General features: G+C 42.6%; 1 protein-coding gene across 9 annotated transcripts in view; it reads left to right on the forward strand.

The window, feature by feature from the left end:
* The window catches only part of LOC126335019 (ryanodine receptor), a 691249-nt gene that overhangs the window by 256118 nt on the left and 416847 nt on the right, over positions 1-18284 (forward strand). For all 9 annotated transcript variants that reach the window (XM_049997852.1, XM_049997851.1, XM_049997850.1 and 6 more), the window contains 3 exons: positions 2999-3209; positions 16870-17078; positions 17258-17498. In XM_049997852.1, the coding sequence (XP_049853809.1) occupies positions 2999-3209; positions 16870-17078; positions 17258-17498 (661 nt within the window). The remainder of the gene's footprint in view (positions 1-2998; positions 3210-16869; positions 17079-17257; positions 17499-18284) is intronic.

Raw genomic sequence — 18284 nt, forward strand, 5'->3', positions numbered from 1 at the left:
ATCTAAGGCAACTGTAGCCTTTTGGACAAAGCTTTATTGGGAACAGCCTTTTTGTTGTGCCTATCTGCTACCCATCATCTCCCCTATATGGCGAGTAGCAACTTTCCTTTTCATAATATTGAAAGAAATTAAAGTTACATACACAGGCATAAAATGAAATAACACGACAAACATTAGCATGGACTCTATCAAAGTGAATGATAGTGCAGGTTATAAATAGTTAAGTGAATGTAGCTGTTACTCAGAATGAATAATGAAACACATATTGGACCCTCACCATCCAACTTCTCTTAATTTATTGTACTCTTCTCACATGTTGTTTCTCTTTCACGACCTTCTTGCCTCCCTGTTTCTATATTTATTCTACACTCTCAGTCTTTACTTGTCTCTCTAGTTGTGTGTATTTATTTTCTCTTTTACCATCTCCCATGCCATTTATAAACATTTCTTTGTTCTGCAGTGGGTTGAGGATACAATGACCAGTATTGGCTGGTGGAAGCTGTCTTTGTGTTTGTCAGGATACATTTGAGTTCCATCTGAGGGTGTGCTTGGTTCGTAGATGGCTTGATGAACATAAATAGTTTGTTATTTAATCCATTAAAGCTTAACAGCCATTTGGGTCTGCCCTTGACTTCTGTGTGGTTTGGCATTGTCTTTTGATATTTCCATTGGCACAGCAGGTGAGATAGGTGAAGCAAACAGCCTGTAGAATACAAATCTACTTTGGAGGCAATGCGCTGACTTGGCTTAGCTGACACGCTGGTGTTGAGTTGGTCATGGTGGCCAGCAGCACTTGCTGGAGCTCTGATACAAACACGAGGCAACCAGCAGCACCTTCTAACTTGTGACACCATCCAGGATGAAACTTTGAACTGGTGGCTGAAAAGCAGTAGTGTACTGCTAGCAGACATTGGTGGCATCGAGCTGGGTGGCTGTCTGTTAGTGCCTCAGACCAGGAGGTGGCAGCAGATAGGTCAGTGAGCAATCTCTCAAAGGTAGCGGCAGTGTGTTGTCTGCCAAAGGCCTGAGCAGCCAGGTGGCAGTCGCCGATTTGGAAACCAGTGATGACATATGGCGGTAGCATTGGCTACTCTGTCATAGTTTCATAGTTACAATGTAGACTGTGTGGCTGTGTCAGTAGAAACCATGGTGACGAATGACACACATTGGCACCATGCATGACCCTACTGGGCTGGACTGGGGTTTAAATGCAGCTGCCCAGAGTTGACTTTGCAGAAGAGGCTGCTTTTCTGCGTCACATGGAAATGTCTGTAACAGGGTCATTGGCTGAGGACCAGTGTCACCACATGATAGTAGGTCAAACTGCAGAAGCTTCCTGAAGGCTGGTCAGGCTGGCTAGCATCCCAGACCATTAACACACAGACATCTGGGAACACGGAAGCAACTTGATGTTGCTAAACAGGCAGAGCTTTGTCCAGCAGCAGTAGCGCCCAGGTCCCAATTTCTGTCTGTGGCTCTGCCTGTGTCAATTCTGTCTCAGTTCATTTACTATTTCTTTGCTTGTAATTTCCTGGCAGATTAAAACTATGTGCCACACTGGTGCTCAAACACAGAACCTTCCCTTTCACAGGAAAAGCTCATATCTTGTGAGCTATCCAGACAAGAGTCATGACCTGCCCTCACAGCTTGGCATCTATCAGTACTGCTCTGCTACTTTCCAAATTTCTTTCCATGTCTGGTATTTTTGTTTGTTATTTTGACAGCTCTTTCTGTCCCTTTCTGCTCATGTTTTTTCCAGATTCACTTTGGTTCGCTTTTCTTTTGTTGCATTTGCGTCTTTTTTTTTTTTATTTCCTATTTATTGAAATGAAATTATCCCCATATCCACAACATATCGAGTTTCTGTGGCTTATTATGAACAATCTTCTGGATCTGAATCTAGGCTGTTTGTTCATTGTCACTTCCTGTTCATTGCCTATAAGCTGCGTCTCTCCCAATTCAAGCTTGGGGTGACTTTTCCTGTCTTTCATCATCTTTGGTTTGCATTTGTGCTTCACATGTCTACGCTTAACTTTTCTATTTGTTCATCCATGCCAGCTGCTGTGGCTGAGCATTTCTAGGCGCTTCAGTCCGGAACCGCACTGCTGCAATGGTCACAGGTTCGAATCCCGATGTCCTTAGGTTAGTTAAGTTTAAGTAGTTCTAACTCTAGGGGACTGATGACCTCCGTTGTTAAGTCCCATAGTGCTCAGAGCACTTTGAACCATTTTGTTCATCCATTTAGCAATTGTTTTCCTCCTTTATTAAGTGTTTTAGGATGTTGTCTGTTACATAGGTTTAACGTGTTGAATGTTGGCTGGTCATTTCAGGTATATTAAGACACCTTTTGTGTATCTTCTCACTACACACCAAGTCTCTTACACTGCCTTATTCCATCTTTCTTCATTTTATGTTAGAATATTATGGAAAGAGTCCTCTCTTTAGAAAATTCCTTTTTTGTACTGTTTGGTTACTATTGTCTGTAATTATGAAATCAGCAAAAAATTACTTACAGTACTATTCTTTGAAGTTGGCCATGGTTGAAAAGTGCTGAATTATGCTGAGAGAAAAATCACATCCCAATGAGACAAAGTGCTTGAAGATATCAAAGTTACAATTTTTTTGGCAGCTCCTCCTTTTGCATATATTTTTTATTGTTATATGAACTGCTTGCAAGAGAAGCCTACAAACTTGTAGTCAGTTAATTGTTACATGAATCATTCTTCATCATGACAAAACATCATGCAGATGATCTATGGAACATGTAACTATTATAGTAATAGATGGTTTTACACTAACTATAAACAGTGATTGAAAGAACAAATCAACATGTTCCGAATGCTGATAAAAGTGTAAAAACTAGAGATGACTGCTTGATCTTTGCTGTTAGAATAACTGTACCATAGTAAATGTATGTTCTGTGATGCTATTATTCTGTATTTTAAGAATGGACTGAATCAAAAGTTAGTTTCATCTAACCTTTACTTTATCTTTCCAGTTGTCGATTTCTACTTGGTGGAGATCAAGGACGACTGAAATACATTCCACCAGAAGAATTTTCACCCCTAGTTGAAAGCTTACTTCCTCAACAAGTTCTTTCCATTGACCCTTGCTTCTACTTTGGGAACCTCAATAAATGTGTGCTTTCAGGACCATGGCCAGTTGAAGATGATACAGCATTTGTGCCAACGCCAGTTGACACATCGATGGTATGTTAATTTGATGGCTGTTTCCTATTGTGTTGTTTCCTAAAATGCTTATAAAAGTGGTAACTTGCAGGCTGAAATGAGGTGTGCTTATGACTCAGATGATTATATTTATCTCATGCTTCCTAAACCATGGAATCCCCTTCACCTACCTAACAGCCTAACCATAAAAATTCCTTGTAAAAGCACATTTCCATGGCACCTGCTCTCTCCATAAGATACTGCAGCTATTCTCTCGTACATGCATCATGTCTCTGAAGCTGAACCACTGGCTCTCCAGCATCTGAAAGAGCATTCCCAACATCATCTCCATAAGTTCTTTTTTTAAATTTGTTATTAATATTATGGGCATTTGGCTGTCAGAAAACAATCATCCATCTCCTCTGTAAGTTATTTGACCTGTTGACATCCTACTGCCATCTTGGGGCACCAGCCACTATCCAATCCCTATCCTTCTCACAGTGTTCCTCATCATCAACCCCTCATAGCACCCAGACATGGCCTAACTGACCTTTTCATCTTGCCACATGCTCCAAAACTCCCTACCAACAGTCCACTAAATCCCTAGCTAAAACAACCCCATAACACTCTTGTTAACCTTTCCATTAAAATCCCCACAGAAGTTTCATCCCAACACCCAAATTTAACCATGCTGGACTTTTCAAAGACCTACTCTCCTTCTTCCAATCCCTACAATGGAAACATTTCTTTGCCATCAATCCCTCCAAACAAAGCCTATCTAATCCCAATACTGAACCTAGTCTCCCCCAGTTCATACCACAATACAACCATGATGCTCTCCTCCTCCCACCCAATCACCTCCTGGTCATCTTCCAGGAATTCCTTACCTCTCAAGTGACTTCACCAATCTTCCCCAGGTCCCTTCTTAACAACACCATCTTCTCGGCAGAATAAAGGACAGCATACAAATCCTCAAAACAGATCCTGACCTAATTGTCCTACCTACAGACAAAGATTCTACCACTGTTGCTATGAATCACAGTGACTACTTGGCAAAAGACCTCCACCAGTTATCTGACTCCTCCGCCTTTAAACTCTGCCAGAGGGATCCCATCCCAGAAGTCCAACACAACCTGCAATCCCTGCTTAAAGCCCTAGCCCCTTCCCAGGACCTCTCCTCTGAATCCATTTCTCTCCTCATGGCTATGACATGTCACACACACACCTTCTACATGCTCTCCAAAATCCACAAACCTAACAATCGTGGATGCCCCATTGTAGCTGGTTACTGTGTCTCCATAAAAAGAATTCTACATCTATATCTACATTTATACTCTGCAAGCCACCCAACGGTGTGTGGCGGAGGGCACTTTACATACCACTGTCATTACCTCCCTTTTCTGTTCCAGTCGCGTATCGTTCGTGGGAAGAACGACCGTCTGAAAGCCTCCATGTGCACTCGAATCTCTCTAATTTTTCATTCGTGATCTCCTCGGGAGGTATAAGTAGGAGGAAGCAATATATTCGATACCTCATCCAGAAACGCACCCCCTCGAAACCTGGACAGCAAGCTACACTGCATTGCAGAGTGCCTCTCTTGCAGAGTCTGCCACTTGAGTTTGCTAAACATCTCCATAACGCTATCACGGTTCCCAAATAACCCTGTGACGAAACGCGCTGCTCTTCTTTGGATCTTCTCTATCTCCTCCATCAACCCGATCTGTATGGATCCCACACTGATGAGCAATACTCAAGTACAGGTCGAACGAGTGTTTTGTAAGCCACCTCCTTTGTTGATGGACTACATTTTCTAAGGACTCTCCCAATGAATCTCAACCTGGTACCCGCCTTACCAACAATTAATTTTATATGATCATTCCACTTCAAATTGTTTTGCACACATACTCCCAGATATTTTACAGAAGTAACTGCTACCAATGTTTGTTCCGCTATCATATAACCATACAATAAAGGAGCCTTCTTTCTATGCATTCGCAATACATTACATTTGTCTATGTTAAGGGTCAGTTACCTCTCCCTGAACCAAGTGCCTATCCGTTGCAGATCTTCCTGCATTTCGCTACAATTTTCTAATGCTGCAACTTCTCTGTATACTACAGCATCATCCGTGAAAAGCCGCATTGAACTTACGACACTATCTACTAGGTTATTTATATATATTGTGAAAAGCAATGGTCCCATAACACTCCCCTGTGGCACGCTAGAGGTTACTTTAATGCCTGTAGACGTCTCTCCATTGATAACAACATGCTGTGTTCTGTTTGCTAAAAACTCTTCAATCCAGCCACACAGCTGGTCTGATATTCCGTAGGCTCTTACTTTGTTTATCAGGCGACAGTGCGGAACTGTATCGAACGCCTTCCGGAAGTCAAGGAAAATAGCATCTACCTGGGAGCCTGTATCTAATATTTTCTGGGTCTCATGAACAAATAAAGCGAGTTGGGTCTCACACGATCACTGGTTCTGGAATCCATGTTGATTCCTACAGAGTTGATTCTGGGTTTCCAAAAACGACATGATACGTGAGCAGAAAACATGTTCTAAAATTCTACAACAGATCGACGTCAGAGATATAGGTCTATAGTTTTGCGCATCTGCTCGACGACCCTTCTTGAAGACTGGGACTACTTGTGCTCTTTTCCAATCATTTGGAACCTTCCGTTCCTCTAGAGACTTGCGGTACACGGCTGTTAGAAGGGGGGCAAGTTCTTTCGCCTACTCTGTATAGAATTGAATTGGTATCCCGTCAGGTCCAGTGGACTTTCCTCTGTTGAGTGATTCCAGTTGCTTTTCTATTCCTTGGACACTTATTTCGATGTCAGCCATTTATTCGTTTGTGCGAGGATTTAGAGAAGGAACTGCAGTGGAAAAAGGTGTTTAGTATTTCAGCTTTATGCGTGTCATCCTCTGTTTCAATGCCATCAACATCCCGGAGTGTCTGGATATGCTGTTTTGAGCCACTTACTGATTTAACGTAAGACCAGAACTTCCTAGGATTTTCTGTCAAGTCGGTACATAGAATTTTACTTTCAAATTCACTGAACACTTCACGCATAGCCCTCCTTACGCTAACTTTGACATCGTTTAGCTTCTGTTTGTCTGAGAGGTTTAGGGTGCATTGAAACTTGGGAGTGAAGCTCTCTTCGCTTTCGCAGTAGTTTCCTAACTTTGTTGTTGAACCACGGTGGGTTTTTTTCCGTCCCTCACAGTTTTACTCGGCACGTACCTGTCTAAAACACATTTTACGATTGCCTTGAACTTTTTCCATAAACACACAACATTGTCAGTGTCTGAACAGAAATTTTCATTTTGATCTGTTAAGTAGTCTGAAATCTGCCTTCTATTACTCTTGCTAAACAGATAAACCTCCCTCCCTTTTTTTATATTCCTATTAACTTCCATATTCAGGAATGCTGCAATGGCCTTATGATCACTGATGCCCTGTTCTGCACTTACAGAGTCAAAAAGTTCGGGTCTGTTTGTTATCAGTAGGTCCAAGATGTTATCTCCACGAGTCGGTTCTATGTTTAATTGCTCGAGGTAATTTTCGGATAGTGCACTCAGTATAATGTCACTCGATGCTCTGTCCCTACCACCCGTCCTAAACATCTGAGTGTCCCAGTCTATATCTGGTAAATTGAAATCTCCACCTAAGACTATAACATGCTGAGAAAATGTATGTGAAATGTGTTCCAAATTTTCTCTCAGTTGTTCTGCCACTAATGCTGCTGGGTCGGGAGGTTGGTAAAAGGAGCCAATTATTAACCGAGCTCAGTTGTTGAGTGTAACCTCCACCCATAATAATTCACAGGAACTATCCACTTCTACTTCACTACAGGATAAACTACTACTAACAGCGACAAACACGCCACCACCGGTTGCATGCAATCTATCCTTTCTAAACACCGTCTGTGCCATTGTAAAAATTTCGGCAGAATTTATCTCTGGATTCAGCCAGCTTTCTGTACCTATAATGATTTCAGCTTCGGTGCTTTCTATCAGCGCTTGAAGTTCCGGTACTTTACCAATGCAGCTTCGACAGTTTACAATTACAATACCGATTGCTGCTTGGCCCCCGCATGTCCTGACTTTGCCCCGCACCCTTTGAGGCTGCTGCCCTTTCTGTACTTGCCCGAGACCATCTAACCTAAAAAAAACCGCCCATTCCACGCCACACAACCCCTGCTACCCATGTAGCCGCTTGCTGCATGTAGTGGAATCCTGACCTACTCAGCGGAACCCGAAACCCCACCACCCTATGGCGCAAGTTGAGGAATCTGCAGCCCACACGGTCCCAGAACTGTCTGAGCCTCTGATTCAGGCCCTCCACTCGGCTCTGTACCAAAGGTCCGCAGTCAGTCCTGTCGACGATGCTGCAGATGGTGAGCTCTGCTTTCATCCCACTAATGAGACTGGCAGTCTTCACCAAATCAGATAGCCGCCGGAAGCCAGAGAGGATTTCCTCCAATCCATAGTGACACACATCATTGGTGCCGACATGAGCGACCACCTACAGATGGGTGCACCCTGTACCCTTCATGGCATCCGGAAGGACCCTTTCCACATCTGGAATGACTCCCCCCGGTATGCACATGGAGTGCACATTGGTTTTCTTCCCCTCTCTTGCTGCCATATCTCTAAGGGGCCCTATTATGCACCTGACGTTGGAGCTCCCAACTACCAGTAAGCCCACCCTCTGCGACCGCCCGGATCTTGTAGACTGAGGGGCAACCTCTAGAACAGGACAAGCAGCCATGTCCGGCCAAAGATCAGTATCAGCCTGAGACAGAGCCTGAAACGGGTTCGTCAGACAAACTGGAGAGGCCTTCCGTTCAGCTCTCCGGAATGTCTTTCGCCCCCTGCCACACCTCGAGATGACGTCCCACTCTACCACAGGTGAGGGATCAGCCTCAATGTGGACAGTATCTCGGGCAGCCACAGTTGTAGTCCGATCGGGAGATGAGTGGGACGAGCTGGCCGTCCCCGACAAAACCCCATCCAGACTCCTACTGTGATACCCATTGGCAACAGCCTCAAGCTGAGTGACCGAAGCCAACACTGCCTGAAGCTGGGAGCGAAGGGATGCCAACTCAGCCTGCATCTGAACACAGCAGTTGCAGTCCCTATCCATGCTAAAAACTGTTGTGCAAAGAACGTCTGAACTAATTTACAGAGAGCACAAACAAATCGACAGAAAATTTAAACGGTTATTAAAATACAAGATTGCCTATTACATGCAGTAATGCTGCTACTTGCGCACTGCTGACACATTGCTCGACGGTGGAAGGAGGCTATGCGATTTTACACTATTCAGGTACTAAAATGCTATGCTACAACTCTCAAATACTATAATATGCCCGAAATTTATGAATTAAACAATGCAAATACCAAAAACACGCAAAGAAATTAAGAATTAAACTATGTAACAAATAAGTGAGCTAAGAGTATACGTCTTGCTGCTGCAGCTGCTTATCCAACGGCGGTCCTCATTGACCAATACCTCCAACCAATTGCCCAAAGTCTTGTGTTCAACATCAAAGGTACCACCCACTTCCTTCACCAACTCTCCACCATCACCACCCCTTTACCTCTTGGATCCCTACTTGTCACTACCGACACCACTTCTCTGTACACCAACATCTCTCATGCTCATGGTCTTACTGCTCTTGAGCGCTACCTCTGCTCCCTTCTCTGTACACCAACATCTCTCATGCTCATGGTCTTTCTGTTCTTGAACGCTACCTCTGCCAAAGTCTTTCACACTCCAAACCCACCACCTCACTCCTCATTCACCTTACTAACTTTATCGTAAGACACAACTACTTCTTCTTTGAATGAAAGGTAGACAAACAAATCCACGGCACAGCCATAGGCACCTACATGGCTCTCTCCTATGCCAACCTGTTTATAGGCCATCTAGAGCTAACATTCATAGCCTCTCAAAACTTCCAAACGTATGGTCTGGTTCGAGATCATTGATGGTATTTTCATGATCGTGACTCAGCGACAAGACAGCCTATCCTCATTTCTCCACAACCTTGGCACCTTCTCTCACATCCGCTTCACCTGATCCTCCTCAACCCAGCATACCACCTTCCTGGAAGTTGATTTCCTGTTCTCTGATAGCTCTTTCCACTCCTCTTTCCACATTAAACCAACCAACCAACCACCAACAGTAGCTGCATTTTTTCAGCTGCCATCCCATCCACACCAAAGAATCCCTCCTTTACAGCCTGGCCACCTGGGGATGGCTTATCTGCAGTGACAAGAATTCCCTTGCTCAGTATGCAGGTACTATCTTGAAGACCTAGCCTACAAACAGATTTCCCATGCCATATTCACAGACACACACACACACACACACACACACACACACACACACACACACACAATATCTTCCCACCACCCCCAAGAACCAGCTACAAAGGAGCACCCCATCACAGGGATCATATCTACGTGGAAGACCCAGCTGCAAGACCTGCCCAATCCACCCACACAACACTTCCTATTCCACTCCTGTCACAGGCTTATTGTACCCTTCAGAGGTCTCACCACATGTGAAAGCAGCCTTGTCATATACCTGCTGTGCAGCAGTCTTACACAGCTTTGTTTATTGGTATGATTACCAATCAACTGTCCTTCAGGATGAATACCCATTGCCAATCTGTGGCCAAGAGCAAAGTGGAGCACCGTGTAGCACAACACACAGCTGAACATCACATGTTTGATTTCGGTGGCTGGATCACAACCTAGACCATCTGGAGCCTCCCCTCCACAACCAACTTTTCTGTACTGCAGAAATGGGAGTTGCCCTTACAATGCATTCTCTGCTCCTGAAATTATTCTGGTCTCAAGGTTCAATAACCTATTGTCCCAATACCCTCCACTCAACAGTACCCACCCCATTTGTTCTACCACCTCCTCCTAATTCACATCCCCTCACCCTCATTGTGTGCTGCTCTCTGCCAATGCATCCACCACTCTTTTCTGCTCCCTGTTTGCCCCACAGCCTCCTTCTCCTTAACCTCCTGATTCTGCACATGGCAGCCTTGTCCTACTGCCACCTAGTCTCTGCATGCTCTGCCAGATGGTGCTCTGCTCTCTTCCCCCCCATACCCTGCCGTCCCCTCTCCATCCCACTCCTAATTGCTGTTTTTGCATGTGTTGTTTCGATTTACTTAAATTAAGACAGAGAGTTTTTTTTCCAAAAATATTAAAAGACAGTTGTTTAGTTTGTTTGTAAATAAAATAACAATAATAATAACAGATAAAATAAATGAAAGAGGCGTTGGGATGCATGTAATTGAAAAGGCAGGTTATCCGGGGAAAACACAAAATAAGTGTTCCCATTATATTTTCCAGAAAGATTGTATGAGTCATTACAAGTATATTAGTATAGTTTGGAAATAGCTATTTCCACCAGAAAGAAAAAAGAGATATCTGATTATCAACTTGGATGTTCGTGTAGTTCTCGAACGTGTCTCATTTACAGACATCAGAGCCATATGTCTCATTTCTCTTTACTTAAATTAAGATAGATACAGTTGGAAATATATATATATATATATATATATATATATATATATATATATATATATATATATATATATATATACAAAGATGCTGTAACTTACCAAATTAAAGCGTTGGTATGCTGATAGAGACAACAACAAACACAAACACACACACAAATTTCAAGCTTTTGCAACCCATGGGTGCTTCATCAGGAAACAGGGAAGGAGAGGGAGAGACGAAAGGAAGTGGGTTTTAAGGGAGAGGGTAAGTAGTCATTCCAGTCCCAGGAGCGGAAAGACTTACCTTAGGGGGAAAAGGGGACAGGTATACACTCGCGCGCGCACTCGCACACACACACACACACACACACACACACACACACATCCGCACTTATACAGACACAAACAGACATGTATATATGACATGCAGGAAATAAAAAAATGATAGTGGCTCATCCATAGGAGCATCAGCCACATATTTGTTCATCCGTGTTTTAAAGTTCACACAAGTGTTTCAGCCTCACCATTTGATTCGGGATGGAAAGGTGGGGAGACATCACATGTTGAACCTCATTTCTGCAGCAGAACTTGTATAAACCTGGTAGTGAAATTATGGTCCATTGTCCGACACCAGTGTGAGGGGAACTCATTCATTAGTAAAAATTCTGCTGAAATCTGTGACCATAGCCTCCACATTAATGGACCAACAGTTGACCTCTTATAGAAAGTTAAAGTATGCATCAAGGACAGTCAGTCAGGTAGTGCCCAGGAATGGGCCCATGAACTCGATGTAAACCCGCTCCTGCCACATGAGGAGCCAGTGTGAGGAAGTTTGTCATTGAGACACTTTCTGTTATCCACATTGATGAGAGTTGCAGACAAGATGTTCGACCTCCTGGTCTTTGCACAGCCAGCACACTTGGCCCCGGGCAACTGGTTCAGTCATGAGAACTTGGCGAAAGAGTCATAAGCATGAGAGCCAAAAGATTAACGGATGCAAAGGTTCTGGTGGGACCACATGTGGAGACTGTTGAACCACAGTCAAAAAGGTAACTGTGTCTACCAGGATTAACTGGCAGCATTGGTGGAAATAATGCTGTAATGGGTTGGAGTACCAACCAGAAATGTGGTCTAGCCAGCCCTGTTGAATGTACCACCAGATCTGTTTGGAGATGGTTTCTTGGCCATGGCTGCAGCCACACATGCCCTGTTGAGCCTCTTCATCCAACTGGAAGCACAAGATCTTGTCTTGATTGAACTCCAATTCAGGGTCCATTGGGAGATGAGAAGGACATCAATGATGGCGTTTTGAGTGGTATTGCAGAACTGGATTTCGTAATTGTACCTGCTGAGAAAGAGTGTCAAGCACTGGAGTCAGTGGATAGTCTTCTCAGATAGTGTTCCTAAAGGACCAAAGAGGGAGATCAATGGTTTATGATCTGTAATGGGGTGAAATTTTTTTCTGTGTAGAAATAAATGGAATTTTTTCAACACAAAGATGTATAGTAATATTTGAGAATTCTTAAGCACAAAGATGATTGCAAGGGCCTCTTTTTCAATTTATGGATACCTCTTCTGCATGGTTTTGAGCATGTTCACTGCAAATGTGATGGGATTTTTTGAGTGTTCTGGCATAACCACAACCTCCGGAATGAAGATGAAGAACACAAGAGAAGGTGTTGAAATGACAACGGCTAAAGGTGCGCTGATTGGGATCGCACCACGACAGGGGCGGCCTCTACAAGAGCTGAATGTAAGCGCCACTCCTGCCAGCCTTGACCACTCAGTATCGGCTCAGTATCATTCAGTATCGGGATAGTATATGGACAGGCCTAGCAGAGAACACTACAATAGCAGTTATTAATTATCCACAAACTTTGTGTCAAACTTACAGGAACTTCGTTTATAGGAAAGGACACTTATTTGCATGTTGCCCATCGCTTGTGACCACTTGTTGTAAATACAAGTTAAGTATTGTCATTCTTCTTATTTGTAATAAAAACTGTTAATGCAATTTTGCTTGAATTGTTTTATAGTATTCCGAGAATACAGAATTCTTTTAGGCACCCTACATGAGACGAGTGGGCAGGTCCCCACATTGAGATTGCATTTGACATCTGTGGACGGGAGGATGTGGAACAGCTGCTGCAAGTTTCCTAAGTGTTCTTCTGTTGTGACCCCCATCACCACTATGTTGTCTAGATAATTTATGCAGCTCAAAACATTGTGTAGCAGTTTCCCAGGGAACCTTCGAAAGATTACTGGGACACTGGCACTCTCGAAAATTAAGTGTTTGAAACGGTATAATCCATGTGGCATGTTGACTACCAGGACTTTCTTGTGGTTCCTCATCCAGGGATAACCTTAAAGTCTCCACACAGCGCAATTTGCCCAAGTGTGTTTTCACAATAACCATAGGTGTCGGCCATTCACATAGAGACATGGGTTCCATGGTATCCCGGGTTGTTAATGTACCTAGCTCATTGTTGATGGCACGGAAGAAGTAAGGGCACACCAATTTTTTTTAATGTAATCTGTGCTATAAAGTGCTTCCTTTTTTCTGGAACCCAGAGGAAATATCTGAGGGTTTTCAATCCCCGACATGGTACTTGTTCTGAGACGAAGTGGACTGAGTTATGAATGACAAATCCGAAAGCAGAAAAAGCATCAAGGCCGAATAGATTCTCCATACCATGTTGTGAACCACAAGGAAGGTGTGGTGTCTTATAACATTTTTGCATGTCACCACAATTGTGAGTTAATCTCTGAATTGAACATGTTTGTTAAATGGCACCTGAATGGTGAGCTGTGGATTGAATGTGGTGTGCTTCCCGCTGGAGATATGTATGAGAGGTTAACTTGAATGTAGAGACACCAATATCAACTTGTAGCTGAACCTGTGTTCGCACAAAGTGAGCATTATGAACAGTTTCTTAGGTAACATCACTTTGGTGTGAGACTCCGATGAAATCGTATCAGATCCTGTTGAGGCAAGCATTTTTGTCCAGAGCCAGGCAGACAGAAATGAGATTTCCTTCCTTCCAGGATGCCTCCCAAAATGCCCCGCACTTTGCTACCTGGTCAATGCAATCTTCTCTGACATGTTCGAAAACAGTCTGAGCACTTGTTTATGGTACAGAGTGCTACAGGTTTGCGCACTACTGTTGCCACATTTACTGTGTCGATAAAGTTGAATCGTACTTCTGGCTCTGACACGGTGGCTGGCACCTCTCCCCAAGATCATAATCAGTGGCCTGCTGCCTGGGAAATTTCATAGGATTGGACCCATTTTAAAATGTTCTCTAAGGTGGGGTCCTCAAATTGTAGAGCTTTCTGATGCACTTCCTTATCCAGCACCATACAGATGATTGTGTTGCCAATCATCAACTCTGGGTATGATTCCTTATTTACTGGAGTCACAAATTGGCATTTTCTACTGAGGCCCTGCAGTTTACTTGCCCATGTGGAGAATGACTGATTTGTGTGGTTATGATTCTGATAAAATTCCACGTGAAATGCAGTGATATGGCAGTGTTGGTAGTTAACAGAGTACGCATTTCATCAAATGTCAGATGTGCTGGTTCCATGAGAGGGACTAGCTTGCACAAAAGCTGTTACATACTGGGTGAGATCTATGACAAGAAAAGTTATTTTACCAAACTTGATCTATTGCTTGGAATGCAGCAAAGTGCTTCCGGAGGCACTTCTTGTATCCTTTCCACTCTTCTGCTGTTTCATCATAAGGTAGGAACAGTGGCAGGTTTGTAGCTGATGGCTGAGGGAATAACATGGACAACAAGGAAAGCTACCTGACACTTCTATCCCTTTGACTGCTGTTGTAGAAACTGCTGTAGTGAAGTTTTCATCGACACACCTGATAAGGTGGCCTGTTGTGCAGGCTCGAAGGCTACATAACAAGCATAAAAAGTGCCCACGATTGTTGCCAATTATGTTGTAACTCATAACATAAGAAAATCATGAGATGTCATGCCCAGAACAAGAATATTTAATGATCTCAGATGACAATAGTTCACAACACAAGACGGGTACAGTACAGTTCTAGGTAACATAGTAAATAGCACAATGAGTGAGAACAGAGTGAGGATGGTCGCTGGGCATCTACTGCATATGTGGATGGCAAGCTGTAAGTGTCACTGGGAGGCACATGTGCAGCCAACATGCACAGTCTCTCAGCTGCAATTTCTCCCCCTTGCAGCCCCTTTTGCGATAGGAGATGTGTAGTGATAGTCACACCATATGTGCTATTTGAGTGACAACAGCTGACGGAGACATCGGCTGGTGCTCAACATCTGAGTGGTGGTGCAATTGGTTATCACAGTCTCTTGGTCCCAAAACACACTATAAAACTTGGATTACTAACCTCAAAGAGGTGAGGTCATCTCTGAAAGGCAAAAACAATAGAGTTACTGAGTAAAACACAGGATACAGAGGTTGTATATTAATAATGAACAAAAATGTGGAAAGACAACCACTGAAAAACGTATGACACAAAGAAACTCGTAACAATCCAGAGGTGTATAAGCTTTTGAGCTGTTGTCTTTTTCTAGTGCAAGAAGACACGCACACACACACGCACGCACACACACACACACACACACACACACACACACACACACACACACACACACCAAAACACATCCACTCGTGACCTTGGCAATGCTTCCGTGGAGTCTATGGTTTTAAGTTCATAAGGAAGCAATTGTGGTCAAGTGTTCTCTGCAGAGAGTGAATGCTAAATTCTTTGTGTTGGCCTTAACACCCATCCATACAAGTTCTAGGTTTTGGAAAAACTGAAAGAATACGATCACTGGTCGCAAATAGCTTTGTGCCAACAAATGAAGAAAAATGTGTGAGGGCAGTGCACTTCATTTTCATCTCACTAGTTGCATTAATAAGGCCTGATGGGTGAAGAGTGGAAATGTACACCTGACAGTTAACCAATGCGGTATACAGTCCCATCACACAGTGTCATTGGAGCTTACTTTCTTTGAAAGTGAAGGACTGTTAACACTGACAGTTATTACACATCATATCATCAGATGCTACAGACATTCCTTGCACCACCACCTAGTACAGTTTTCCACAGCTTCATGACACCTTGTTTTGATAGTATTCTGTAATATCACACGCTACATGGCAATCAGTGGCAGCTGCGCAGGAATCGTTTATTAATTATATCGTCTCAAGATTTGTTGACATTAACTTATCTATAAGATCACCAGATTTATCTGCTTATCTGCTTACCTTCTTACTCAGAGATCAGATGAGCATCTGCAAGACATAGTTTACAACCATTCATAATATGACTTACTTGTCCTTCTTTTCCTGTTGCCTTTAGACATTTCTCTGTGGTGTCAGCAGTGTTATACATCAGTTTTGACAGTGTTAGTAGCATTTGGCGAGTGGATGCTCTCCCTGATACAACCACTACCCCCAGAAGGAATCTGTGTTGATGTCATGACGAAGCACGGTAACGCTTTCTAAGTTTTTTAAATTAATTTGCTGACTGCGAATTCCTTGACATCAGCCTGTATTAGGTATATCTCTACCACCTAATAGTGACACATGAAAATTTGGGCCAAACTGGGCCTCGAACCTGAATTTCCTGCTTAATACAAGCAGTCACATTAACCATTTCAGTTATCTGTGCGTGCTCCCTGGACCAACCCAAAATTCCATAAGTAACACTGTCTACATCCTTTCATCGTAGTCCACTAAATTCATCACCTAATGTATGCGACCTTACTTGGATTCTCACAACAGGGAGATTGTGACAATGATGAATTGAGACAAAAGTCACTACTGATTTGTAGAACTAAAGCCATGAGGCAGAATCAATCTGGGATTGGCTCACCTCATGTCCCGGAAGCGTGTACATTACCACTCTCAGCTATCCAGGAATGCATAATACGAATTACTGTTTGTTAAACCTCAAGTTGCAATTAGTGGTTATTTTTTGGCATTAAAATACATTTGTTGATTTTTTAAAATTTCGTTGAGTTTTTCTATAACTTCCTGTTTTCACTCTATATTTATGCATACATAATTGTTAAACTGCTTTTTTTGTGATAAAAATCAAAATGCTATTCTTTTAAAAGAAATGATGTATTTTCTGACATGGGACAAATTCATGTTTCTGTTTCCAGATTACATTACCGGGCTATATAGAAAGCATCAGAGATCGTCTTGCAGAAAACATCCATGAAATGTGGGCAATGAACAAAATTGAAGCCGGATGGGCATACGGAGAAAGGAGAGATGATGTTCGTAAAATTCATCCATGCCTCATTCAGTTTGAAAGACTGCCTCCAGCTGAGAAACGTTATGATTCACAGCTTGCAGTTCAAACACTAAAGTATGTTATGGTTCAGTTGTAGTTTTTACTTACTTACAGTGGTACTTTACTAAAAAGGAAATAAAGAATGAACTTTACCCCTAGAAACTATTCAGTGATAAATTTCAAAAACCAATTTATAGTAACATTTTTGTTGATGTTATTATGAAACAAATTGTTTATAAGAGATCTTTTTGTAGGACAATTCTTGCACTTGGATATTATATTACCATGGACAAGCCACCATCTCGTATCAAAACTGTTCGTCTTCCAAATGAACCATTCCTCCAGTCGAATGGCTACAAACCAGCACCCCTGGACCTTAGTGCTATCACACTTACTCCAAAAATGGAAGAGTTGGTTGATCAGCTTGCAGAAAATACACACAATCTCTGGGCAAAAGAACGCATTCAACAAGGCTGGACTTACGGCCTCAATGAGGTAAGTTAGCTGTTGTTTTACTTGCTAAACAAATTTATTTCCTTCAGTTTTTGAAAGTAGGGTGGTAGAAATGGTAATAAGAAATGTTAGGTTTCCATAAGATCTGGCCACTATTTACTTGAAAATGGTCACTTTTGAAAGTAATCTGACCAAAATTGTAGACAGCTTCTCTTGACAAGTGTTTCATGCAAGCTTTATTTATTACATTGGGCATGGTGTTCAGGTTGTGCCATCTTTGCAGCTGATACAAAAGCTTTGCCTATGATGATGTGTTTTACAAATTTGAGCCTGAATGCAAATCATTCTTTTCATTGCTTTCAGCAAATGTCGAACAGTCATTTTCTCATGTAAGCTTTGGTTCTGATCATTCATTAAATTTAGACATGAGACATCTGTCTTGAAAACTACAGCTACACAGAAATGAACTTCATATAGGAGAACCTATGAGATTAGGAAATGATCTTTCTGCACCAACCAGCAAATTTATCCCACTCTTCCGGGATGTTTAGTAAAATACTAGATTAAAATCCTTGCTTTGCTAACATCTACATTTGGTAGCTATGGCATTGTCTGTGAGTAGAGAAAGATGTCTGAATGCACAATTGTGCCATTAAATGTTAGAAAGTTTTATTCAGGATCCTTAAGGGTTGGTGTTTAATATAATGACTGGCTATGAAACATGACTGTTAACACTCTTACATTGAATCGAACTACTCCCCTCTTTTTTCCTCCATGCTCACAACACGTGGGTCCATCTAGACCTTGGATCTGAGGGATCTCCCCCTC

This window comes from Schistocerca gregaria, chromosome 2 (genome assembly GCF_023897955.1).
Source record: "Schistocerca gregaria isolate iqSchGreg1 chromosome 2, iqSchGreg1.2, whole genome shotgun sequence".
Classification (NCBI taxonomy): domain Eukaryota; kingdom Metazoa; phylum Arthropoda; class Insecta; order Orthoptera; family Acrididae; genus Schistocerca; species Schistocerca gregaria.